Source organism: Dermacentor andersoni, chromosome 5 (assembly GCF_023375885.2).
Source record: "Dermacentor andersoni chromosome 5, qqDerAnde1_hic_scaffold, whole genome shotgun sequence".
NCBI lineage: Eukaryota > Metazoa > Arthropoda > Arachnida > Ixodida > Ixodidae > Dermacentor > Dermacentor andersoni.
The window spans coordinates 130,963,296-130,989,576 of NC_092818.1; the positions used below are offsets into that span (position 1 = coordinate 130,963,296).

Sequence of the window (26,281 nt, forward strand, 5' to 3'; positions counted from 1 at the left end):
GTAATAGTGTTTCAGAAAAGTGAGCACTCGCAACTAACACAACTTTACAAATGCATCCTGAATCCACAAATTTATAGCTTAAAATATTTAGAGGAGTCAAATAAGTAACCGAGTGAGAGCGTTCGACAAATGTACAATATTGTACCTATCATGCGTGGCTATTGCAAGAATGCAAATAATAAAAGAAAATGTTCTGTAAAAATCACTTCAAGTTCTTGATGCTGATAAATAGGAAAAATCACATTGCACCGATTCTTAAAGCGCACTTATAATGTTCTAGAGCACTTCCATGCGTAATTTACTACAACGGGCGTAATTAAACCTAACACTCTTTGTCAACACATCACCTACACTCCTTCCGTTATTTTCGCCAATTATAAACAAGCTGCCTCGCCAAGGACATTGGCGAAATCTGCTCGGCACCTTGTATAACTCATGAAAATGAAATAAAGAAACAGAAATAATGAGTTGAGTAACTATATACAAAACTCATATTTAAACAACGAACGTTAAACGTTCCGCTCACATCCCCCCGAACACGGCATCTTTTTGCCCCAATTGTTAACCTGGTGTCATGTCCAGTTCTACAGCGTTTAATGGCCGTTTAACCCTTTCGATCCCTTGCTAAAAAAATTATTTATAAAAACTGCAATATTTGCACCACACATAACTTTGCATACCCATAGGCAAAGTTAATAACGTAAAAATGTAATATTCCCCACATTCTTACAAGGGTTAGCTTACTGGCTGTTGTACTTTTCAATGGACAGTGGGCTATACTTGCGCCGGTCATAAAACGCGCTCATAATACTCCGGAGCGCTTCTATGCGCAGTGTAGTGCAAAGGCCGTAATTAAGCCACGCAATATGAACTTCACCTATACATCACCTGTGCCATGCCCCTTATTCTCACCAAATGTCAACAACGTAGCTCGTTTAGTACACCGAGGCCATCGGAAAAGTGTACTGTGAATCTCGTATAATACATCAAAAGTAGAAAGCGGGAGTTCAGTAATTATTTACAACATGTATTTTTATGCTAGAGGCATTAAACTTTCCCCACACGTCCTCGCTAACACGGATCCTAGTTCAACTTAATATGAACTTGGTGTCCATTCCACTTCTCACTGGAGACAGGGAAACACTCCGTTTAACTACTTTCGAGCACTTTCAATAAAAAATTTACAAAACCCGTAATCAACTGACGCTTTTTAAGCTTTGCCCACATATCAACCAAATTGGATGCCTCCTGTTCCCACGAAGTGGTAACGTTGAGGCACGTCATATTGTTTCGGAACATTGGCCAAACTTCCTACGCGTTTCATAAAACACACCTGTAAAGCTCTGGCACCCCTGTATAAGTAATTTACTGTGAAGGCTGTAAGGAACTTACACAGTTCAAACTTTGTGTAATGGCTATCCATAACATATGGCTCCTCTAAATATAAGATTGGTGCCACTCCTACTTCTCTCAGGGCAGTGGGAAAATTTTGCGAGCGTTCCGTATAACCCCTCTAAACGGGCAGAAAACAATAATTTCTGCGCCAGCAGTTCATAGCCTTTCCCGAACCCGTTAGATGCCCTGCACGAGCAGTATATCCTCCACGACGACGAAGCGTGAGCGGTGGTCTACCGAGACAGTGCGCTCCGACGACGCGCAAAGTGTACAGTTGAGCCAACCATCCGTACAGTTCAGCGAGCCATCGAGACCACTGCGGCGAGCCACCTGAATACTCCCGAGGCAACACGCCACGTGTTGTCCCGAATTGACGTAAAGGGCGTCGTCCGCTTTCGTAGAATTTCAGCAACAACGACTCTGGGCTGGACCTGTGGTCGAGTTGGTTCGGAATCGTTCCTGCAATAAGGCCCGGTTCGCTTTCGGTTCCAAGTTGGCCGAAACAGTATCGGTTCGATTCGGTTCTGGTTCAGCTGAAAATCACGCTTCAGCTCCGGCTTTCGGTTAAGTTCCGGTTCGGTTCGACGCCTTGCTATATGTATACTATTTGTCCGAGCACAGCAGCCGAAAGGCAAATTAAGTATGGCGTAGCTTGACTATCAGTGTCTGGGTATGCACGTGTTAGGGTTGTCTTTGTGTACCCTACAAAAAGCTGAAGTCAACAGAATCGATCGATCGATCAATCAATCAATCAATCAATCAATCAATCAATCAATCAATCAATCAATCAATCAATCAATCAATCAATCAATCAATCAATCAATCAATCAATCAATCAATCAATCTGAGGTTGACTGACTGATAGAGCCTTTGATTGGCTTGGTTTTACAGCGCAGAAGAACACAACGCCCAGGAGACAGGCTGTATATAGTTCGAGCCTGCGAGTTTGTGCATTAATATTAACCGCATCGTATGTTTTAACGTGCATTAAAATCTCGGCACACGGTCACTTTTTTCTTTCTTTGCAATGCGCTCCCAAAGAAAATTCGGCATCCATGGCCGCGAATTGAACCCGTGATTTGGTGGTGTTCAGCAGCGAGATACCGGAGCGAGTAAGCTACTGCGGCGAGATACAGCCTTAACGAAATATGTTTCAGAACATAATTAAAGGAGACTATCCTAGGTGGCAAGGTTATTTATTTCCGTATGTTTGGCTCGTCGCAGAAACTCGTCGCAGAAACTTGTCGCACGGTCTAGTCCTAAAGACGACATTTAAGTCGGTAATGTTATCGCAGCCGGTATATGCCTACCTCGCTATGAAATCTAGGAAGCTCGGAGAGAGCATTGCCGTTATGCTTAAATATCTCATGACTCCTGAGGCATCTTAAGTCAGAGCTGTGTGATCTCTTAACCATTTTTATTTTGCGTGACTGAAACCTTTTGGCAGATGGACAGATAACGTTAGCTCGCATTACCAGAATATATCCATCGCGATGTATCAATCATCATCAAGAACGTGTTGCCATCATCAAATATTTGCGCCTGTCTACGTTTCAGTAAAAATTTCAAATGAGGCTGGATATGTGCAGCATAACTGTTAGTAAAAAAAAGAAAAAAGAAAAGAAAGCTTAGAACGCTCGTGTCTCTGGAATTTCTGACGGCAAGTGTATCCACCAAGAATATTCTCAACACGTGCATAAAATATGTTCCCTGCAAACCGTTTACACATTAAAGCGGAAAGTGAAATTCGCAGGAAGTTGCACGGCTACTACAGTACTGTCTCTCGAAGACGGCACTCTGAGATGTCATTCCCAGTCGGAAATGAAAAGCGTCGCAACCTGGGAGAAGACGACGTGCCACTGGCTTGAGAATAAATTAAATAAAGAAAAAAGAAAACTTGCTTCCGCTGTAGACAGACGCAGTCGACCCACGTAAAATTCATAATGGCTTCATTTCCGCGCTCTGTATGTGCAGAAAAACTAAAGTTAGGTAACGAAGAGCTAGAAGGGGCGCAAACGCAATGCCTAGACTGACAACAAATTCACTTTTACCTGATTTTGTGCATTTGGCGACGTACAGAATATAGGTATTCCTGGGCAACCTTTCAATGGCGGTGCCTTGTCTTTGTCCACACATTTCAACAGAACATTAAAAAACCTGTTATGTCTGCTAATAATAATAATAATAATAATAATAATAATAATAATAATAATAATAATAATAATAATAGTAATAATAATAATAATCAACTGCTTTGTATTTGTTCAGAAGTGCACACCTTAACGAAGAGTCGTGGTAAAAATTATCCTACTTAAACAGGCCTTGCAACAACGCCATTCTGCACTGTATGTGTTTCCGTGCGCCGTAATGTTTTTGCATGCAAATGGACCACCACACACACACGGTTGCGACAAAAGCTGCAATACTACGTTTTCTCACGCGGCCGAGCGCGATAGGTTGACTGCACATAGGGCGAAAAGATAACATAAACACTGCGCCGTATAATTGCGCATGACTGCCCGTACACCAGGGGCGTCGCGCGTTCAGCAGCCAAGCGCGACAACTGACAACTTCTGTGGCATATAGCGTGATGGCATTCGGTTGCGTCATGGAAGTGCCTCGGAGCTTATGCGTTATGTTGCTTTTCCTTCTCCTTTGGTTGCCCGAATAGGCCGGCACTTTTGACGTTTAATATCCTCACCGCGCTGTGAAAGACAACATCGCGGGTGGCTCCGCATTATTTTTCCGCAAATCTTAGTATGCGAAGTGTCGCTGCTTAAGGTCGTCAGAATGAGACCTCGGCTCCTTAAAGTTGACCCTGCTACCTGCCGCGTAGCAGAATAGAGAGAAAAAGAATATTTATTAGAATTCGGCCCCCTAATTCTATAGTTATGGAGTCACTGGGGCGGTTTTCAGTAGTGCCTGTACATGTTTTTTGTATCATGTGTGTGTGTGTGTGTTTAAAACACACACACACAGATTTTTAGTTTTTCTCGCATCTCTCTCGGTATGTCTACCATCCAGTTCCAGTAAACTACCATCCATCCAGTAAACCATAATCTCGCAATTCCACGCATTGTCGTTCTGTTACGTGGGTAATACTGGTAGCACCAACGTTCTTGACTGGGCAGTGACACTTAATACAAACTTAAGGTCACTGGTGGCCCTCTCTGAAAATTCAGCGGCAATTGTTTGTCTAGTTTACTCCGTTCGTCTGTCAATGTGTGAGGGGAAAACTTGTGCTAAGTTTCCGTTTGTCTAAATCGTTGCCTTAGGTGTGATGACACGTATCTTGGCTCGCTTATAGATCTTATATCATGCGCACAGTCATACGGTAATTTTGACGCAGTAACTACGTCACATTTTCCACATTTACAGCGGTATGTGACGCTGACGACCGACCTACTCTGGGATCGTCTTGCATCGAATCTCTGCCACCCCGAAACCCTTGGTGTCATTCAAGGATATGGCTTCTCGATAATACTTTGCCTCCATATACTAAATGAATCGTGTTCAATGTCACCATAAGTGTTTTCCTTAACCTAACGCAGAACTTAACGTTAATTTAACGTTAACCCGCTACTCCTCATTTGTATCAATAATGTTACTCGTCTAACGTCCAACTAAATGCGTTCTTGAGGGCAATAATCTTCCCATTTGATGTCGCGAAGCAAATCAATGAAGAATTTTTACACATTCACGGCTCCCGAGCGCTGGCAACTTTTGCTCATATGTGCACTTTTGCGTTCAACCTCGACATTGACTGTGCCTATATATGACTTGCTTTTTTTGCTCTCCACAGCGAGGGGAAGCAGGCGAGGCTTATTTTCTTTTACATTTTTTTTGTGCTCCTCTGTCCGCTTTCTCTGAGCGCTAATAATGTATAGCTTTCCAAGAAAACTACTTTCATTTTGCAGATTTTCAGCATAAGCAATGAAAAACTTGGAGGACGCTTAAGCTTCGCCTTCAAAAGTGAAACGCGACAGCGTTATTGGGCCCCATAGATGCTGACACGGGCGCCGGATACTCTATATGATACGGAGCCCGATAGAAAACAATGGTAGGCTGATCCCGGCGCCAGTGCAGGGTAGAGCAGTGGCTCATAGCCCGTAGGCAAGAAAAAAGACCTTTGTGATGGAGTTTCCGCTTCAGAAAATTATGTTTTCTCGTGTATTCAAATTATTTTCTCGTATGTTCAACTTACAATCCCATGCTATCATGTCTGTGGCTTGTGTCTTAGTCGGACTTTACGAATTTTCTGACACTCTTTACTTTGAGAAAGTCAATTAGTTCAGTAACACCTCGGCGCCACGCGAAAGGCCTGCGTGTTTGTGGTTCGGGATTATTATTTTTTTTTTTTTGACGGGCAACGCCGCCAACGGCGGACGCCGACACCAGATATTCTGCGACACCAGATTTTCTGGGCCCTTAGCACTAGCGCGTTAAATATCACAGAATTGACAGTGGCGATAAGGTTTGCCCTTTAGGCCCGAAAACTTACAGGTGGAGGTTTCACAGATGGAGCCATGGTTATAAAGGTAGCATATACAAGGGATACGTGTTCATATTTTGTTGTTGTTTGCTATGGGACAACCATACTTACTAAAAGCTCAGAGTCAATTTAATTGATTCTGAGCCCTTAGTAAATACCAACTGTACCAGGTTTGTTACTGACAATAATATTTTGCTACCTAAGCTTTCTGCCAACTACGGTAAATCACCTTCATCCTTCTGTGCGATAATATTATGGAATCTGTAATGAAGGCAGTGGGCATGGTGCTCGTGAAAGAAGAAAACGACGAGAAGCGCTTGCTTGCCCGCTTCGCCACCGCATCGACTGACTTGTTTCTTGGCCAATCCTCCATAGTGGGTACGCGCCACTGTCTGGGACACAAGACAAGACAAGACTTGTTTCCGCCTACCGCTCCAAAGCTACAAGTACTGCTAGGCCAACGCCTCCATTGTATTCGGTGGAGGCGATGAGTTGCTCTTCGACATCCTGGAACTCCGCGGTTGGACGCTACCACCAGCTATTGAAATGGACGATCTGGGATCGTCCCATGCTGCTGCTCCCGTACCCACGGCCATCGTCTGCCCTGACGTCATCCGGCAGCACGATCCTGCTATATTTATCAGAACAGATGAGCACGACGTGGAAAACTGGCTCGCCAAATATGACCGTGTAAGCGCCTATATTAAGCGGGGCGACCGCGCCAAGCTCACTAATGTGATCTTTTACTTGGCGGACGTGGCAAACCTATGGTTCCGCAATCATGAATCCGATCTTGCCACCTGGTCGGCTTTCACGACAACTCTGACAGAGATCTTTGGCCGACCCGCCATTCGCCGGCTTGCGCTTGCGTAGTCGAGCTCAACGCAAGGAAACTTCACAAGTTAAATTGAAGACGTGCTCTTGCTCTGAAAGCGCGTCATCTCGTCGATAACGAAGCTGACAAGATCAAACAAATCATAAAAGGCATCGATGACCATGCCATCCAGATGCTCGTCGATAAGAGTACCCGGATGACTGCCGAGGCCATACAGCTCTGTCAGCAGTACGACGAGCTGTGCAAGCAGTGGGCCTCAACGCGTTGTGCTGCTCAGCAGGACACCGCGGCTCTATCTCCCTTGGAGTTTAGCCGCAACGGTGCCGATATTTTGGTTTAAGGCCGCAGATAAAGCAGTTCATCTACTGTTAAGAACGGCCCAGCTGTAGTGCAAGTTTTGCCAGCCAGTTGCAACAGCGGCCTCAACTTTCCTGGAACGCCACCGCAAACCTCTAGCCACGGCGTCACTAAGTCAACTGTGTGTGAAGAACAATACGCGCGTACTCGACTCTCCATCGCTGGAGGCAAGATGAATGCGACGAAGCAGGCTTTGTGCTTGAACCCGCCACCGCCAACCTGGTCTGCTGTGAACGAGGGAGTCCCCGAGGGAACGTAGTTCGAGGCTCCTTCCCACGCGCCCTTCAACAGGCAAGACAACGGGCACCTGGCGGCGCGCTGCGGGGGTCAGCTCGGGGAATAAAAGGCGCCTTTCCTGAAGTAAGCCCCGAGTTCTACGAAGTCCGTCTGACGTCGGCTCCGGAACGTGAACCTGTGCGGAAGTGTGTGTGTGTAAGCCGTGCCGCAGAGAGGCGGCTTGTTTACGATGCCTGGACGAACGTTTCCCTCACCTTGGGATCGAGGGGGGACCGAGTGTTTATAAACCGTTTGTGCGGCTGCTCAGCACTTTCTCAAGCAGTCATGTTAGACTGATGCACTTTTCTCTCGCAGTCATGCTAGACTGATGAACTGCATGTAGATACTGTAAATAAACCCATATTCCCCGTTCTCAATGAGAAGCAGTCCTTCCCTTCATCAACGTCCTCAGCGTGAATAAGTTGGATGACGGCATGGGCCAGCTACCTTGTAATTCATGCCCGACTCCAATCTTGACAACTGATTACGAGCGATGGGTTTGAGCCCCCAATCCTAACACTACCAGGAAGTCGCACGCTTACTCTCTCTGGCGACTAGCGCACTCGAGCTGTCGACACCGTTAGCTGCTTCGCTTCGTCACGTAATTCAAATGCAAGTCGCCGAGCCACTGCCACCTGCCTTCCCTCCGCAGCCAGTTGCTGGACCGCTAACTTACGCTAACCCTGTTGCCCGGCCATACGCTCCTACGGCTCCTGAAGCCTATCGGACCACCGGAAGCTTCCATGTGCCGCCGCCACCTTCACGTCCGATTCCCGTCCCTTACTCGGCAGCTGGAACCCCTGTCATCAACCCGTGGCGATCACCTGATATGAATAAACATTGAGTGATAATGAGTGGTAAACACCCCCATAGTAAATTATTTACCAATCTCCCTAAAAACCAATGCTCCTTTCATTTCACGCAAGAATTCATTAAAAGACTATTTGTTAAATTTTTGATCTTCCTGCTTGTTTAGTTGTACTAGATTGGTGTTCTTATATACAGTATTTATTTCTCAGTTTCTTAGTTTTTGCTATCATGCGTGTTTATGCTTTCTTCCCTTATGCTTACTGTTATTTCTTACTTTATATTGTTCGGACTGCTGCCAATTCTTGTATTATTTATACGTAATCTTCACCGAGGATGCCGTTGCAATCTTGTACCTTGGGACCCTCCTCTGTATATTTTATAGGCTGTAATTGAATGAATGAATGTGTGGTTTTTATTGGCGCAAGGGCCAGGTGTGGCCAAAGAGGTCATGCAAACAGGCTGTAACTAACCTACGATGTAATAATAAGAATAAACTGATTGGACTAGCCTAATTAAACCAACAAGCAAAATATCACGCGGCAATGCAGAGTATAGTACCACTTGTCAGAACTTTCACTCCCTTTGTCGAGGCATGAGTTTTCAGGACTAGGGCCGAATCAACAAACATTTTCGTCCGCAAGTGTTGTTTGCTATTGGCCAGTCGCGTTCGCTAATAATACGTCGAACGTCATGATTGCTTGTCACCTGCTCTTAGGAAGATTACTTGCGCAAGTGCTCATTTGTAAATGCAGGCCCTGTGTATACATTACTCGTTATGGCGACGCAGCTAACAACTGTTCATGTCCGGCTTCACACTTTTCTTGCAATAAAACAAAAAGAAAATCTAAGAACGCCACCCCTCCCTCTTTTTTTTTTCTTTACCAGCGCTTAAATATTCCTCTCTACGAACCTCGAGCGGAACTTTTATTTAAGCTTTCTTCGATCTGAAGCCTATCCTTTTAGGATCAAGGGCCAAGACTAGGTCATGAAGGGAAAGGAAAACAATAGGAAAAAGCACGAATGAGAATGAGAAAACGTCGACGGAGGCATCGCATACGCGGGCACCGGAAGGCGAAGAAGCCGCCAGACGGACCACAAGAAACTCGCGAGTACGTTTAGGCGAGCCGAGCCAAGCAGGGAGAGGGTTTTTGAGCGGTTAGTTTTCGCCTCGGAGGAAGCGGTGCGTGAGCCGCATCAATGCGGGCCTATACGAACGAAGCAAGCAGTGACCAACGCGAAATAGCTGGCGGAGGAAAAACAAACAAACAAACAAACAGAAAGAGTACATCGCATCTCGGCGCGCGAGCGGGCATCCAAGCGCGAGCCAGACTACGCTCCAGCGAAGAAGTGCGCGTGACACTCATTTGTATGCGGGTAAGCGAGGACGCAAAAGCTGCGGGGCCCTGGGCACCGCCGCGAGCGCATGGCGATGGCTGCAGCAACGACCACGAGCCACGGGCCCGTGGACCGCGCATAAGATTCGCGTGAACGCACTACAGCGGTGAGCAGAGCTACGGGGGGACTTTCTTGCTGCAGGCATAATCGATACTCGTTTCTCCAGAACCGTTCGCGCCCTGTCGAAGCCGACTGCGCGAGCGTGAAGGTGAAGTTCCTTTACATCTCGGTGGATTTCGATGGAATGAAAACAAAAACGACGCGGAGGAAAAGAACCAGCTTAACGCGCAATTTAAGAGTGAGAAGCGAGAAATGGCGAGTAGAAGCCGAGCAGTCTGCGTGAGGGTACACGTAGTCGCAAAACAGGGGTCGACTTTTCTGGAATTTCGAAAAGGCAGCAAACTTCTCTTTGAGCCGCATACGTGTCCTAGTGAATGAATGAGAAACTTGAATAACTTTCTAGTCAACGCTTCAGTGACTCAGTTTTATGAAGCAAGGGTGCGGGAGAAGAAACGAATACGGAAAAAAAATCTGAAAGTGAAGAATCTTCTATCCAGGCGGAGTGTGTTTAAAGCTTTTTACCATGCGAAGGGCTATTGGTGCGAGATGCACAGATGATGAAACAATTGTGGCCACGGTATAGCCGCCGCGACGACATAAAACTTGACCCGTACCTTCATTGACCGCGGTTTCACAGGCCGCCGCCAGTAGCCTCTGCGGCTACGGAAGGAAAGCGTTTCAGTACTGCGCGCGTTTTCCGCGAACACTTGAGAAGCTTCCGTCTGCGTTGGCTGGCGGCGTATCCGCTGTTAATGTACACAATGTGAAACTCGAGCATTTGAAAGCAAACCTTCAAGAGTTCGATATCAGCGCCTTATACCGTTCCACCACGGCAGTAACGTAGGAAAAGCGCGTTATATTGGACGTTCGTCTTTTTCGCGAATCCGTAAGCCCGTCTAAGAGCAGGAGGAAAAACTTTATTTGCTCTAATTGGTTAGAAATTAGCGGTGGCAGATGCGGTCGGCCGTCTTCACGGTCTTCTTCCCCATCTGCGCAGGGTCGACGCCCCTATTCCAGGGCACCACTGAGGGTGGCTACTCGGCGAGCGTGCCTTACTAGTCCATGCTGGACTTTCGGGTCGCTGCTGGCGAGCACCCTCTCCCACTGCTCCGCACTCGGGTCTTTTATTTGAAGGAATTGTTGATTCTGAACGCATTCCCATGTAATGTGATATAAGGTGGGCTTGGCGCCGCACCAGGGGCAAATGTCTCTATACTGGGTGGGAAACATCTTGCTTAGTGTGTTTAGGTTTGGATATGTTCCTGTTTGCAGCCTCCTCCAAGAGGTTGCTTCATGCTGATTTAGGCTGTTGTGGGGTGGAGGGTATTTGAATCGGACCCCTTTATAGTAATTCAAAATGTCTGAGTAGCTTGGGTTGTCTGGTATGGTTTCCTCAGGGTCGGTGCTTGTGGCCGCTCGGTTTGTGTGCTCTCGAGCTGCCTTGTCCCGTCTAAGAGCTCTTCTGGGCCCAGCGTCCACATCAAGTCTGCACGTAAGCCCAGTGTTGATAACCCCGAAGAATGCTTATTTGTGACAAAGTAGGAATTTAAATGCGTTTCATTTCAATCGAATACAGGATGTGACACATACGAGATCGGATCATTAAAGACAAGTGTTACTGCCAGCAACAAAGGATGAAGTGACTTAACGTTTCTTAACTGGGAGTGGTATGGAGTTACAACAAATAATAAAAAAAGAAGATTTCGCGCCCGCTCATATTTTGTTTTAGTTGAAATTTCGGAGAAAACATGTTTTTGTTCACTTCGTTAAGCGAAGCTGCTAGCATCTTGTTAGCCTACTTTTTTAAAAACAATGATAAACGTCTGCCGTATACATACTACTGGAGAGAGGTGGTTTTGTTGCCTGTCGGCGAATAAAGTTCCAGAAAAACCGAGCAAACAAGAATAACTAATGAATGGCCAGAAAAAAAAGGATCCTTTCTCTTTTAGGAAACGTGACTGAAAACAAAGCACAGCTAGAGAAAGAGAGAAGGAGAGAGATTGTGGTACGGCAGAAGTGTTATTTACGTCATTCAATTATGAAAACAACCTTTATTTCATATTCCTCAGAATAAACGCAGATCCCTGCCGACCTGCGTGCACCTATTTTGTTGTTGTTGTTGTTTTTTTTTTGAGCTGTTTGTAGCGCTTAAGTATTCGCTCGCATTCCCTCGTCGGGTGCAGGCTGCAATTTGCGTTAGCCTCTCGTGTACGGTGCTGGCATGTAAGGTTGCGTGCCTGTTTTCCAAGCACCGCATCTGCTGCGCCACAGTGCGTCCGCGTATATCCGGGGGACTCGGACAGCACGCTGGAACGCGGGGTCTGTCGCAGCTGTATTTCGTAACAGCCTTCCTATCGTGACGTGCGTCGCACACTTCACTCTTGAGCCCGCTGTAGTGAACCTCTCCGCGCTTTGAGCGTTGAGCTCGCGGTATGAGCTTTCAGGGCGCCCGCAAAGACGTTTAAGAAAGGCCCATATGCGAGTTTAAGCCTATAGAAACTGCAGTGCCTTCCCAAACGTGTTCATCTGTCGGGTGTAGCAAACAAGGACGCAGAAGAATGAAGTAACGAAAAGCAACAAATCAAAGCAACAAATCGACCCACAAGACTCAGCTTTATAAACTTTTCTTTTGCCTTTCAACGGGCAATTAAATCGTTTCCATGCTTTATATACGCTATCAGAAGTTCCAAATAAGGCGTTTTCGCCGTTTAAGCTGCCTGCTCCAGGTGGTCTCGGTCCGGAACGCTGTACTGTTCTCGGCGGGAAGATGTGGGCGCTGATTACTCCTTCATTAGGTGCCGCAATAAGTATTAATCTCCGGGAGTGTCCGCCGCTGACGCAAAGTAATGCGTTCCGGAACGAAAGAAATATAAACACACGCGCGCTACCGCCCCAAAAGCAAACGGGCCTTCACCGCACGACAGCTCTCCACACCGGGTTTCCTGTCTGTTCACGGCTTTTCGTTCTCGCAAAAGAAGGCAAGCGCACCCGCAGGGCAGCCGGAGAGTGGAGCGCGCTATTTCTCCCAATTCAGTTCGGCACAATAAGCGAGGACCAGTTATGCAAGGCGGGGCACCAAGCACGTGGAGAGCACGCCTGATTCTCATAAACCGCGGATGATGGCGGCGCGAACGAACGAGTGGATTCGCGTTCAGGACGGCGTGGCTGCCCCTTTCATCGAGTCGTTCATCATCAAGCCAAAGGGCCCCAGCGCGTGCCTTTGAAATAAATGACCGAACTATATCCTCTTTTTTATCTCTATCTATCTTTCCTTTATTACTGTCTGCCGCTTTTCCGATTCTTCTTCATTCTAGCTCTTTTATTCTAGGTCCGCGTATGCTTGTGTGTTTAGCTGTCTGTCGCTACGTATGCTTGTCTGCACTCATGCCCCAATGTGCGCGCGTTAGTTCGGGCTTTCGAGCGTATATACATAGATGGTGGCGTAATGTCAGGAAATGAGTCCGAACAAAGAAAGGGCGGTCTTTATAGTAATAAAAAGCGAGGCAACCGAAAGGCTCCCGGTTAGTAATGGCAATCGAGGCTTCTGCGAAATAGAAAATATATCGCCACGCCCGTATACCTTCTGTCGATGACCGATGGGCTTTCGAGGGCTTATCGAGAGCATAAATTCTGGTGGCTTATACGCCTCGACCGAGAAGAAGTGAACGCTTGTGCCAGAAAGTACAACACATGGAATGGTCGAGACCAGCGGTACATTCTGCGGCTTTTTATTCCCTTCACTCCTGGGAGTGCAAAAAAAGGGAAATGAAATACGGAAAGTTTGTTTCGGAAAGCCGACGACGAATAGGAAATGAAGGTGAAACCCATTATATAGGAGGCCTAAGTGCTAAGCGCTAACGTTGGCGCCACGTGACGCTTTCCCAGACCTTCCCGGCAAATTTAGCTCTTAGGTGAATCGTGTTCGTTTCTTTTCGCCGTTATCCTCAATTGCTGCGGAAGTGCTTGTCGAGTACCCCGGGTAAAGTTCGAGCACAAATGCTTGTACGACTGCACAACTTGTGCATTAGGAACACTATAGGATGTCTTCAGGGAAGTATCCTTATTTTACTTTTTCTGTGAACCACAAGATCAAGGGCACTCTGCTTTAATAGTGCTGCACCGAGTACCGTAAACTGAAAAGACATCAAAATAGTCCGAGCTGCTATTCTGGGATGCCCTTCCATTAGCTGTGTGCACGGTCTTTTCTCCGCAATTTAGAACAATTACGTCTCCCTTAATATTTATTAAGAGACTAAGGGCTCTAATGGGAAGGTCCTTCGGCCAAGTGCAGGGAGGGCAGGAAAAAAGAGAAAAGAAAACAAAGACATTCCAGTAGCTAAGGAAAGCCGACGCACGTGCTTACTCAGGAATAGCATAACTCCGTGCTCAGACATTCTATACGGCGCCGAAGTTTCAACTTAGCTGCAACCACCGTCCACTAAGACTGGTAACGATCTAGCGAACCACAGACCTCCCTGTCGCAACAGAAGCATGTGCAGCCAGTATGCTTGATAAAATCGAACGTCAAACAAGCCCCATCGCCAACAGTCGGTTGCAAGAAGAGGGGAATGAACGAAAGTAGCGATGGAAACGAATAGAAAAGAAAGTAAAAAAAAAAAAACATCGCCGTGCCCGCGTTCAAGTGAACGGAGCCGTGAACCCCAGCGCTCAACAAAGCGATGCTACGAAATCTCGGCTCTCTCAATCAAATAAGCGTTGGCCGTGCCTCTTACCGAGAAATTCGCGCGTCGGTGAGCCAGCTTCGAGCTCGACGTGTTCACCTCCGCTGGTCCGCATAGACTTTATTCTTTCTAATTTTCTTTTCTTTTGACTCTGCTTATTGTAAGCTCTTCTTCTTTGTGTTTCTTTTGCTATGCCCAAACTTTCCTTCCAGCCTTTCTGTGCCATTGACCTAATATATCATTTTGCGTTTCTCTGACGCGACTCGCAGATCACCGTCTGTATCCTTAACTCTCTCTCTCCCTCTCTCTCTTTTTTCCTTCTTTTCCATGGTTGTGTCGTGTGCTGCAGTCTGTCTGTTACGCTCAAAGCGTGGCGCAACTTTTTTGTTCGCCTTTTTCTTTTCTTCTTCTATTTCTCTTCTATTCCTCCTGACCGCGCGTCTGTCCGAGCGGGATGGACGTGACTCGTAGGGCGTTGCCACATTGTGGCGCTGATTAGGCAAGGCGCACGATCGGCGCCGCTTAATGTAGCCGAGGCATGCTTGCGCAGAGCGGCACTCAATACGGACGCAACCTGTTCTGAACAAGACTCTACTTCGGCTTCTGAAAAATAGAAGCAAAAAAAAAAAAAATGAATGGGCGGGTATAGAACGCGTACATGTACACGGAATATGATGAGTATGAGCTCGGGTGGTCACCGAAGCAAACCGAAAGTATAAATGAAGTCTTGCACGTATTGCGATAGCGATGAATTCTGGCGATGTTAGAGACGTTTGATCTTATAAGTGTAATAGATGTTGTTATTAATGCTAAAGCGTTATATTTCCCAAGAGGCAGAAAATTCAGCGTGATCAAGCTATGGTACCTAAAATCATCATCATCAACGATGTCAACACCATCTTGTATGTCGTGACTTGTAATAGAGAAGATAGTAAATGGTATAACAAGGTTAATTAGTAGTAAGTATTTGTTTTGTCGGTTCTATATCAGTGCCTGTGCCTTCTGCTGCTGCCCTCAGACCGGGTTTAAGGCCCGTCAAGTTGCTGCGAGCAACTTTTTCCTTAAATCCCCCATAAATTGTACGTTTATGGAAATAAAGGCCTCGTTCGTTCGTTCGTAATTATGGGGAATTTTCGAGAATTAAAGTGAATTAGAGTGAGGTAAAGTGAATGAAGGTGAATGAAAGCGGCTTAAAAAGGATTACGATTTGTACAAATTGGACCAAGGTGGATTAAGGTGGGCTAACGTCGATTAAGGTGTAAAAGAGTGGATTAAAGTCGATTAACATGGACTAACGTAGATCAAAGTGTAATACAGTGGATCAAGGTGGATTAATGTAGAGTTGTGAAGGAGACGTGACAATGTATGACGTCACGTATCATGGACATAACTAATTAATTAGAAAAGTCACAAGGCGCTCGCATTCAAAACACGGAAGGGTACTTAAGTGACTGTAATTTTTTTTTTATTTCTTACTCCTGCTGTATGTAATATCTATATAAATTCAAACGCGAACATGTCGAAAACGATTATGGTGAGTTGTTGCGTTTTCAGCTTCGCCTGCATTGGCAAGAGTGGCCTAATTCAGGCCCTCAAAGCTACACTTGAGTGACGCGATGCTTATAATGACCCGCTATGGAACAAATGCACGCAGTTCCTCCTTGTGATTAAGTGGGGCACGTGTTACAATAAGCATATTTTCTCTCACCGAGACCCAGTTTATGCTGGTGGCACAGCCACGAGCAGAAATTTGGAGACCACCGCGTCAGCAAAAATAATAAATTTTTACTAGAACAATTCTGCAACATGAAATTTCTTAAGTTGATCGCATTGGTCGAACACGTACACGTAGTATGAACTAACTTATTTCAGTCTGCATGCCCAGGCTGCGGAGAGAGAGAAAAAATACAGACAAAAAAAAATACAAGTTAATGAGCCACTAAGTAAACACGGTGGTTGCTTACAAGCACGTCATGCGCTATTGAAATACAATGCGACCCGCCACTGTCAGAGTCATGAGAACGCGTCTGCGAACACTCTCTCATAGACGATACCCCTCTGCCTAATTACCCCTTTCATGCTCTGCGGAAGGTCGACGATGAGAAGAGAGAGAAACGCTAACAAAACTGGCGCCTCATTCTTAACGCTACAAAGCCAGTAAACAGTAACGAACTGTCTAGAGGGCTACCTACGGGCGCACAGATCTTAGCTCACAAAGTACGGAGCAGCATTCTTGGTGGATCGACCATTCGGTATAGCATCGCACGAGGCATCGCATTGTAACTAAATAACACCGGTTGACAAAGGTTCTCGTGCACTTTAAAGAGAACTTCTGCGTTCAACATTAAAGACGATCCCTGAGACACAATCTAAATTGCATGCATATGCAGATGTTATTTTAGGAGGTGGCAACTTCATTTGTATAGAGGCACGATACCACAAAAGCATTGCGGCTTTGTTTTTCATTAACAGCCACTCGCATTGTCCTAAAAGTGCTCAAAACCAGCCTGTGAGCCGCAAGATTAACGCGCAGGTGAGTTACGACTTTGCTTGAGAAAGCACCCCGCGTCGCCTATTCGCGAGCACGCATTAAATACGTTGCGTCGCAACCGCCGGTTACCACACAGACGATAAACCTGTATCCTCTGTCCCAGCTACAGAGAAGACTTGACGCGGCAGCAGCAACAGCAGCTGCGGGTAGCAGCTCGCGTGGCTATAACTGCTGGAGGGTCGCGTACGGCGCTTTCCTAAAAGCCTTCCGTTTATGAGCTTCGGTCGCGGAAGCTACTGCGGCAGTCGAATCAGCTGCTGCTGCAGCAGCAGCAGCATAAAAAAAGACGCCGCGAAAGTGTACAGTAGCAGAAGGCTTACACGCCGGGTTGCCCCGAGGCAGCATCGCGACCCACGAGCTCTCGTTGCAAATACCAGCACCGGGAAAGATTCCATTTTTCCCCTCGTTCTTTCTTTTTTTTTTTCTTTTTATCGCGATTCGGGGAAGAGCTTTACGAGTCCCGCAGCACACCTGACTCATAACTCGAGACCGTATACACGTCGACGAGGTTGTTTGTTGTTTCTCTCGTTGTGACTCGAGCGTGCGCTGCTGCGGTTGCCCCGACGCTCCCAGCGCGAAGCCCCGCCCCATGGGCGAGTGCGCGTGTTTCGTCAAGAAACTTCAGAGCAAGACGGCGCGGCTAAACAACCTGCCGGAAATTAAGCCCCGCACCTTGTTTGTCGTGCTTTAGCTTTTTTTTTCTACTTCTTTTCTGTTTTGCTTTGTTGCCATCTCTGCGAGTTCTCGCGATATCTTTTCTTCCGTGCGCTTCCGCACAGCGGCCTCGTTCGTGTTTTTCTTACGACGATGAGAATTAATGGTCGCTGGCTGCTGCGGTTCGCGTGGATGTTCTTCGAAAGGGAATGCTCACGTGCGATTATCTGAGTGTGCTGATCTTCTTTTTTTTCATTATTATTTTGATATTCTTGCGCCATAACATAATTTCCGTCTTGTGTCTCTCTGAATTTGAGATGCAAACGTATTTATTTTCTTTGTTTCTCGCAACGTGTTGCTCGAATGAGAATTTCGAAATCGGCTAGAATTTTGTAATAAGGAAACTTATACTGACGACTAATGACTCTCTTCTTTTCATTGTTTCCTTCTGTTTGACCGTTTCTCTATTGTACGCGACGCAATTTTAAAGACATTTTGGCATTTATAGAATAACGTGATGTATAAAAAAAGTTTCAATGAAACTGGGAACTAAATAGGGGAGACAATCGAAGAAGCTACGACGCATCGTTTGGAAACAATATTTGGAAAGCTTTTAAAGTTGCTGCTGTGGGTGTTATGCCATTATGTGCTCTGCCGTTATGGGCTACGCCATTATGGGCTATGCTGTTATGGGCTATACCATTATGGCCCATGTCGTTATGTGGGACTTGAAAGACTAAGGATGGTGTAGAAGACGATTTGCTTGAGTACCCTGGATTCGCTGCAGGACGCGAATCTCTGGTTAAAGCACTCCATAGTCAAGATGTTTCGCGTGCTAGCGTGAGCGACGTGTGTGTCCGCGATGACACTGGACATCCGAGAGGAAAGCGTTTCAGCTATCCTCAAGTGCTCTGGTTTACCTTCCTGTTATTCCTTTATCTCTCAATCTCTCCCTCTGTTTCAAGTTCTTAAGTGATCTGAACTAAGCATGTCGTCAGTAACGTTTGGCGGACTCATTTCAAGGCATTGTGTCGAAAGGTGGGTAAGCCGTGGCGGATCGTGCTCTAGATGGCTAGCCAGCTGCGAGCTTGTGTCATGTTCCGCTTCACTGGGCACGTCATCTTGTTCACGAATCTCGCGCTGCGTGCCTTAATGATGACGCACTTAACAACACAGGTGGGAGCTTCCCTGTTGGTGGCGCTTGGACGAAGTGATCACCGGAAAGTCTCACAGGGCTAGGTGCGCCTGCAACCAACAACATTCAGCCACTTCTCTTATGGCCTTTGTGTACCGCCAGGTTATGAAAGTAGTTTTTAGTTCCTGCGTATGAACCCAGTAACGTGCAATAACAAAAGAACTGAAAGCTCCGCAGGCTGGCATTGATCCAGCGTGCAGGATTGCGCAAAACACGACGGGATCAACGCAAGAAGGGAAGGCACACACGGCATAAGTTTAGTTCCCAACTGGCATTTTCATTGAAGAGCACGAAAAATACAGAAACAGCGATCTCTTGGTACGTTAACGAAGGAAACAGTTCACCCTCTAAAGAGTGACGTTACTGTTTGGTAATGTACCGCACCCTACCCGACCACCAACATGCACAAGCTGGTATCGGTTTACTAACGCACCAAAGTGACAAATTACACAATGTAGGCTATAACTTTTCTTTTGTGTGAAGAAATATATTTTGTTTCATGGCTTAAAATAATAGTCTGGGAATTGTATGAGATACGAATAAACAAATAAAAAAATAACAGAAGCACATATTAGGATGCATACTTGAAGCTCCAAGAGTGGTCCGACAAAGGACGCTGTAAAGCCAACGTTTCGATAAAGAACTTATCAAAACGTTGGCCAAGACAAGTCGTTGATGAAGTCAAGTTCCCAGCCGAAACACTGGCTCCAAAGATAGGACACTGAAAATATGATAGGACGGAAATTCCACTTGGTCCTACTTACTTCGTACGGGCGCACGCTTCTTCAAATTTCTATTGCAAATTGATGAATTACTTCAAGGAATCATAACTGACTCAACTATGTCTCCTTCTTAATTAAGACCTTGTTCTCGGCTCTTTCAAGGAAAAGGAAAGAAAATATAGAAGAACCGGGAGCAGATAAAGTTCTAACTTTATTTCTTTTTGTTAAAGAAGCAAGAAGACTCGTGTAACACGAGGCACTAGCTGCGAAGTTTCAGCACATCGTGGACGCGTTGTAAGTACTAAGAATTGAGTGATTTAGGCTTTAAGAACATTCGATAAAATGATTATTAAGTGTTCCACTGATCGATGGAATGCACGTATGGATTACTGCTCTTATTAATTTGAAGCACTCTTAATAACGCTCCGCGTTCATTTTTTTTGTATCCTTCGAATAACCTGTTCACAGAGGCAGCTTTGTGGGGATTTATTTGTAATTACAGGCGAGTGCCATGTCGGGCTAAACGTCTCACTTTCATATTTGTCCCCGCTAGCCAAAAAAGAAAAAAAAAGAAACCCTATCTGACTTTTTTTTCTAACTGACAGCAACAGCCGACGCGTGTCTTGAAAAACAAAGTGATACCGAAAACCGGAAAATTGCAGTCCTCATTAGCATGGCGGCTATTAGTGTGCTCGCCAGTCTTCATTTTTTACGTGGCTACAGCACGTGGAACATTCTCGAACGAGTAAGAAAGCAGTTTTTTTTTTAATATGCCATGTAAGGACGGCGGTATGCTTTAATGTCCCACGTGCTGCCTTATTTCATTGGCTAGAGCACGGTCTCTGACGGGATAGATATCTGAAAACCCGAACCCCTCATGGGATGAAGAAGCGGCCTTATTGATTCTCGTTCAAGGGACGGAGCTTATGTTGAAAACAGACTTCACGCTGCCTGGGATTGTGGCACAAAAGACGGGGGAAAAAAACTTCAGGGCTATGCTGAACTTTTTTTTCTTCTTTTATCTTTTTTATAAAGCACAAACGGAATAGCGGTGACTAGAAAAATATTGCAGCTTCCCGTAATTACTCCCGTTTAACGATGAAAAGAAAGGTATCCTTGAACCAGAGGAAGACAAATTAATGGCCAGGGCTACAGATATTGATGTTGAAGTTTCTTTTTGGTCATGCAGCTCCCAGTGCGCTCAATAGAAGTAGGTACGCTTACAGAACTGCGCACATTAACGCTATGTTAACGCCCGTTAATATTGAACACCCTGTACAGAAAGTCTGTGCCGAAGACGATTACACCCTGCATTGCTTGGGAAAGGTTAGTTTGAAACTTGCTAAAAAGATACATTTTCTCTTGTAACTGTGGACCTCGCAATGTAGTGACGTTAGAGCAAAAACTTTACAGTGTACCTGAATGCCCCCTTCACGGTTCACCACCCTAAGTCAACCCTTTGTCTTCATCAGAGGTTAATCTTTTATTCTGTCGAATAAATAAAACAGGCACGTGTACGTAGAAATAGATATTTTTTTCTTCCGGGCATATCAAGTTCATGTTGCTCTACTAATTATCATCTTCTGTGGAGGATCCCACGTCGCGGTATATGTGTTCTGCTAGGTTATGGCCTGCTAGACTATCCTTGTGGCCTGCTAGGTTACTCAACAATGCTAGTACTTGCCTGCTCATTAATAATATCCTCACTCTAGTGCGTGGTTCACGTATGCGTCAGGGCATATTTTTTTAAGAGCTTGTGAATTGCGCGACTGACTTTGAAAGTTATAGCGCATAGTGCTACAACATCGTCTTATGCGTGAATTTTTCTCACTTTGTTTTTTAATTTGTTTCTTCTATCACCTTTTATTCTCTTTATTCCGTTCCTCAACCCAGGGCAGCCAGCAGGTATACTTACACTGGCTTACCTCCTTGTCTTTCCTTCCCCCTCTTTTTTTCTTTGTGCGTCACGGGACGTTGTGTTGTTAGCCGTCTAGTGAATCCCGTTGCGCCAATTTACAGTCCTCCTAAAACTACTGGAGGGAACTAATAAACCTTTTGCTCTGTAAACATTTTCCGGAAGCGTCCTTAAATGTTGTATTTGGCCATCCTCCGCGTTGAAGCCCTCGGAGGAGCCGTCGCTGTTTGCGTCCTCACCGTGGTCACCGCGTGTACTCCATGGTGTCGTACTGTTTCAAATGCATTCACGAGCCAGGGGTACAATTCACAAAGCTTTTCTTTCGTAAGTGCTCTATTGCCATTGGTCGGTCGCCTTCTATAACGATACGTCCGGCACCAGTATTCGCTCTTACTAACAATTTTAGTCTAAGAATTTTTTGTGAGTACGGACACTAATTGGTTACACATACTTGTCTATATTTTTGCGAAAAAAAAAAAACACAGTCGCATAAGCAGTACGTGCCACAACTGAGCGAATCACACGCTACGTTACGTTATTTACGCAAAGTTACGTTATTTCGCACCGCTGATTTCGCAGCATATGTTTGCCTACGGGCATACTTTTTGACTATGGAAATGCGTAAGAAAGCCATTAGATTATTATTGGGTTGTTCATTTTTGAAATATGTGGATTCATTTTTGGTAATAAGCAACTAACCACTCACGACCAGACAAAGATAAAGTTTATGACGTTACGAGCAGAAGATTAATAAGCAACGCCACCTGGCTTTCTGTATCACATAGCTTCCGGCGTGGCAAATTCTTACTGCCTTTAAAAGGGCCATGTCACGGTGGTCAGACTATTCTCAGTCTATTACTGTAACTAAGAGTAGAGGCCTCAGTAAGGTTATATAAAAAGAAAACATCAAAAAATAAGAAGAGAGATATTGCTTTTAGCACACATATCAATTCAAATTTTCCATTTCAAATCTGTGGCTCTAAGCTCCTCCGCGGAGCCATCGCTGTGTCGTCGGCTCCAAAACATTTCGACACCCCATTAGACGTTCTTCTGCGCGCGTTCCGGCACCAAATGGCACAGCAGGGGCGTCGACATTAAATTGTGCCCGCAATTCTTTCACTCGCATGATAAAAAGCAGCAACAGACTGCCTAGACGCATGTGCAAAAAAGAAATGACCCATGGTGGCCGTGACGTGTTTCGAGCTGCGGCCAATCACTTCCTGTGCTTGCGGTACGCAAAATCCTTGCCTTAGAGATGGGCGTCCCTTAAACTGAGGCAGCCCTTTGCGGGGGTGGTATTGATTTCATCACCATTTAGATTTGCCGGGCTGCTGTATGCTCTGAGCGCGATATAAAAATAAATTCAAATATTCTACCCCAACAAACGCGTTCAAATTTTGCCTACTTGCTATCGAACGCATAGCGCTTGATGGACCTTTTAAGAGCAACATTTGCGTTATAACAGAATTCTCATCTGCAAATTTGCATCGTCTTAATAACCGGCAAATTTCGATCAGCTTAACACTCACATTTAGTGACTCGCCCCTAAGGCCTTAGAATGCTATGCCATCATCATTGGACGGGGTACATCAGTGTGCTATTAAATAGATTCATTTTGCCGACTTTCTTTATATCGCAAACACGCTGTATAAACAGTCTTCAGCACACTGCAACTACGAAGTTTAATTGCTATTTTTCCTTTGTTTTTTGATCATCCCTCCGCTCTTAACAATAATGGTAGTAGATGAAAACATTGTGAAATTTGTGGTGGATCGATTTCTTTCTCCTGCTACTGGCCGGATGCAAAGTCAGCGCGTTGGAGCGCTGTTTTCGAAGCTTCGAATTACTTGGACGCCGTGCGTGGCAGTATTTCTGATCGATACGAAAAGGAGAAAGCTAATCAGATACTGTTTACCAAGTCTCAGTGGCTTCAGCGTAATGCAAAACGGAAAAAGAAGAAAAGACACACCAGTGAGACATCTCTCTCAAACGTCACTGTTAATCGATTCTGAAAAAAAAAAACACTGGGACCGATGATTGAAGACCCACGAGACGGAACTCACACGGTGGCAGGGTAGAAAAGTCTCTGCACACACATTAAAGACTGTAAATCTGCGTCACCCCACTCGGCCATGACTCGCACGGAGCTCCCTTCTCACATAAATCCGGCGCGCCCGCGCCTTCGTTATTCCGTTCGATAGCAGCAGCCGATACCTTGCCCAAGGAACGAAGGCGGGCTAGGCACTCGGAACGCACGCGACTCTACGACGAATGATTGTTTGCCGCCGGCCTTTCTGCTGCGGTCTGTTTCGAGAGCGAAGCCCACGGAGGCAAAGGGAGAGGAAATGCGCACGTCAGACAGAATATCAATTGAGACCGCCGAGCGAATTAATCTGGACGGTGAGCGATTGTTGCCGAAGCAGACGCTGTCAAACGTTATTTCTTTGTTCGTTTCTTTCTTCCCCTGCCTTTCCCCAAGTAGGGGCTGCCAGGGAGCCACCACACATGTTCTGGTCGCACGTCATCTTCACCCCCTACCAATGGCTTTCCCTCAAAATAACTATATGTGTGGAGAAGCATGATTTAAAGGGTGAGCACTCTGACGGCTACAGAAGCCCACCAAATACGTGCTCGGCAGTTCGGGAGATAATGCGACGCGCCCAGGAGCCGCGCATTTTCAGCTGCAGAAGTGATGACGGAGAGCTGGAGGTAAATAAAGACAGAGAGAGGGGTAGAGCACGTGCCTGCTGCAAACAGACGTGGAAATGAAAGGGAACGCCGGTCGACCGAGAAGCGGCGGCTCTCCTACTACCGCGCCAGATGGCACCGACCTGTGACCCGAGCATTGCACATGAAAGCGCGCGCGGGAGATGAAAGAAATGCTTCCCCTCGCAGCCACACAAAGGTACTGGGCACAAAAGTGGAACAGTGCACGCGGCGAAAGTAATTGCATTTTGGCCGGCTGCTGACCACGCTCGCTTTTCGCGCGAGCCAACTGTGACGTTGAGCAAAAGTTTCTTGGAATGGTTAAAGCAAACGCTTGGTAGAACTGAAGCCAACGGACGCCCACAGAATTAATCTCGTTTGGAAGCTTTGGCGTGGCTGCTAAGGGGAAAGAGAGATCATGGAAGAGGAGCTACTGAGAATTCATTTGCGCTGCGCTTATTAAAGAAGTGTATAAACAGATTGTGCTTTGGCTCTTTTTGCCAAACAGCGCCATGCGTGCACTCTGCAAGCTACAGACTATACCTCCGAGGCATGCGCTTCTCACTGTGCGCCTGTGTTCAGAGAAGGGCTGCAAATTGAAAGAATGACGGCCATAGATGCTAGGTAAAGCTAGCGTCACTGTTTGCTGATACTTGAAGGTTCTTTAGGAGATTATTTCTCTCTCTCTCTCTCTCTCTCTCTCTCTCTCTCTCTCTTGTTTTTGTTTGTCTTGTTTGGTTTGTTTCTTGAGAGGTGTCATACATTGGCTAACGGTGCATGCACTGCATACGAGCTCCGTGCATCGCATTCGATCTCGGAGTTCAGCACTTAGGTAGGCGAGCGATACCGAGCGAAACTGCACTTGGTGAAATCTCTGCGGAAATCACTCACGTTTTGAAGCAATAACAATAGCTGCTTTAGCTGTCTCAGGGTATAAAGGCTAGTAAAGAACGTGGCATCTCCACCATCGTGGTCTATCTTGCCGAACGCGGCCTTTTCGGTCACGAAATTCTGACGACAGCGTATACAATTAGCATCCTCGCGCTACTACAAAACTTTTCGCTCCTCTCTAAGGCCCAGGGCTGCGTCATATTTACGAGTGCTAAGCCGAACCGCTTTCCTCTATTCACGCCACGATGGCGACGAAAGGAAAGCGCCAAATCCGCAGAAATGACGCACGCTCATAACAATGTCGCCCGTGCAGTATTTATCAGATTTGTCAATGAGAGAAGCACTCCTTCTTGAGAGAAATGTCATTGCCACTAACACTAAAGAACAGTTTACTACGAGCCCGGTCTAGACCGAGCATGTACAGAGCCCGGCATACGTCGTGCATGCGCTAGGCATAAGAGAAGATTGCTGAGTGAAGTAAACTGAGACATACATATTTCATAGCGGCCAAAGGGACGTGCGATAGAAAACATCGTTCGCGTAACTCGTCAATTTTGAGTCCCACTTCTTGCGCTGGCCATATAGTTAGCTAATTAGGTAGGTTTAAATTGGCTTATGGGAACTCTGTTCAGAAGGCTATATTTGCGCTACGAAAGTACCTGAGAGTAAGGGGCCTTCATAAAAGACATTAAAAGGGCCGCCCGCAAATGTTGCACAGCGTACTCAGCACTTTATTTGTGCTCGTTCCTCTTTCTCTTTTTATCCTTATGCACCCTTTCCTTACATATATACATCCTTATACATCTTATACACTCTCCACATGCAGGACAGCCAACCAAGACTACCTAGGCTGAAGCTCCCTGTCTTTGTATATAAATCCTTTTTCTCCCTCGCTCTCTCTAAGTGAGGTCTAACTTGAGAGATTAGAAATAGTACCACCTCTAGCTACTCCTTTCAGCTTTAGGAAAAATATAAATGATGTTAAATAAATGTAGTAATTTAAATGAAAAATATACTAAGAGAGACAGCGCACACACACATATACAAGAAAAAAAAAACACGAAACAACGGTCGCGAATCCCTGTGTACAAAATCCTCCCTAATATTTCTAGCGCATGCCTGTACTGCAATACAGACATTTTTTATCACGTAAAAAAAGTGGCCACTCACTGGGCAGGCACGTCCCGCGGCGCGTGAGCACGAGCGTCCGGTTGGAGCAGACGCATCGGTGCGTCGACACGTCGCACCCGACGCCCACCGTGGCAGCCTGGAAGCTCAGTCGCCGGCAGTCCGCGTCCGACTCGCAAGTCGCCTCAGGGGCGCTGACTGCTGCAGTGGCAAAGAG

At 46.0% G+C, this 26,281-nt stretch overlaps 1 protein-coding gene across 1 annotated transcript in view; it reads right to left on the reverse strand.

Moving 5' to 3' along the window:
• jus (EB domain-containing julius seizure protein) overlaps window positions 1-26,281 on the reverse strand; it is a 203,676-nt gene that overhangs the window by 36,700 nt on the left and 140,695 nt on the right. The window contains exon 2 of the mRNA XM_050178591.2: window positions 26,107-26,265. Within this exon, the coding sequence (XP_050034548.1) occupies window positions 26,107-26,265 (159 nt within the window). The remainder of the gene's footprint in view (window positions 1-26,106; window positions 26,266-26,281) is intronic.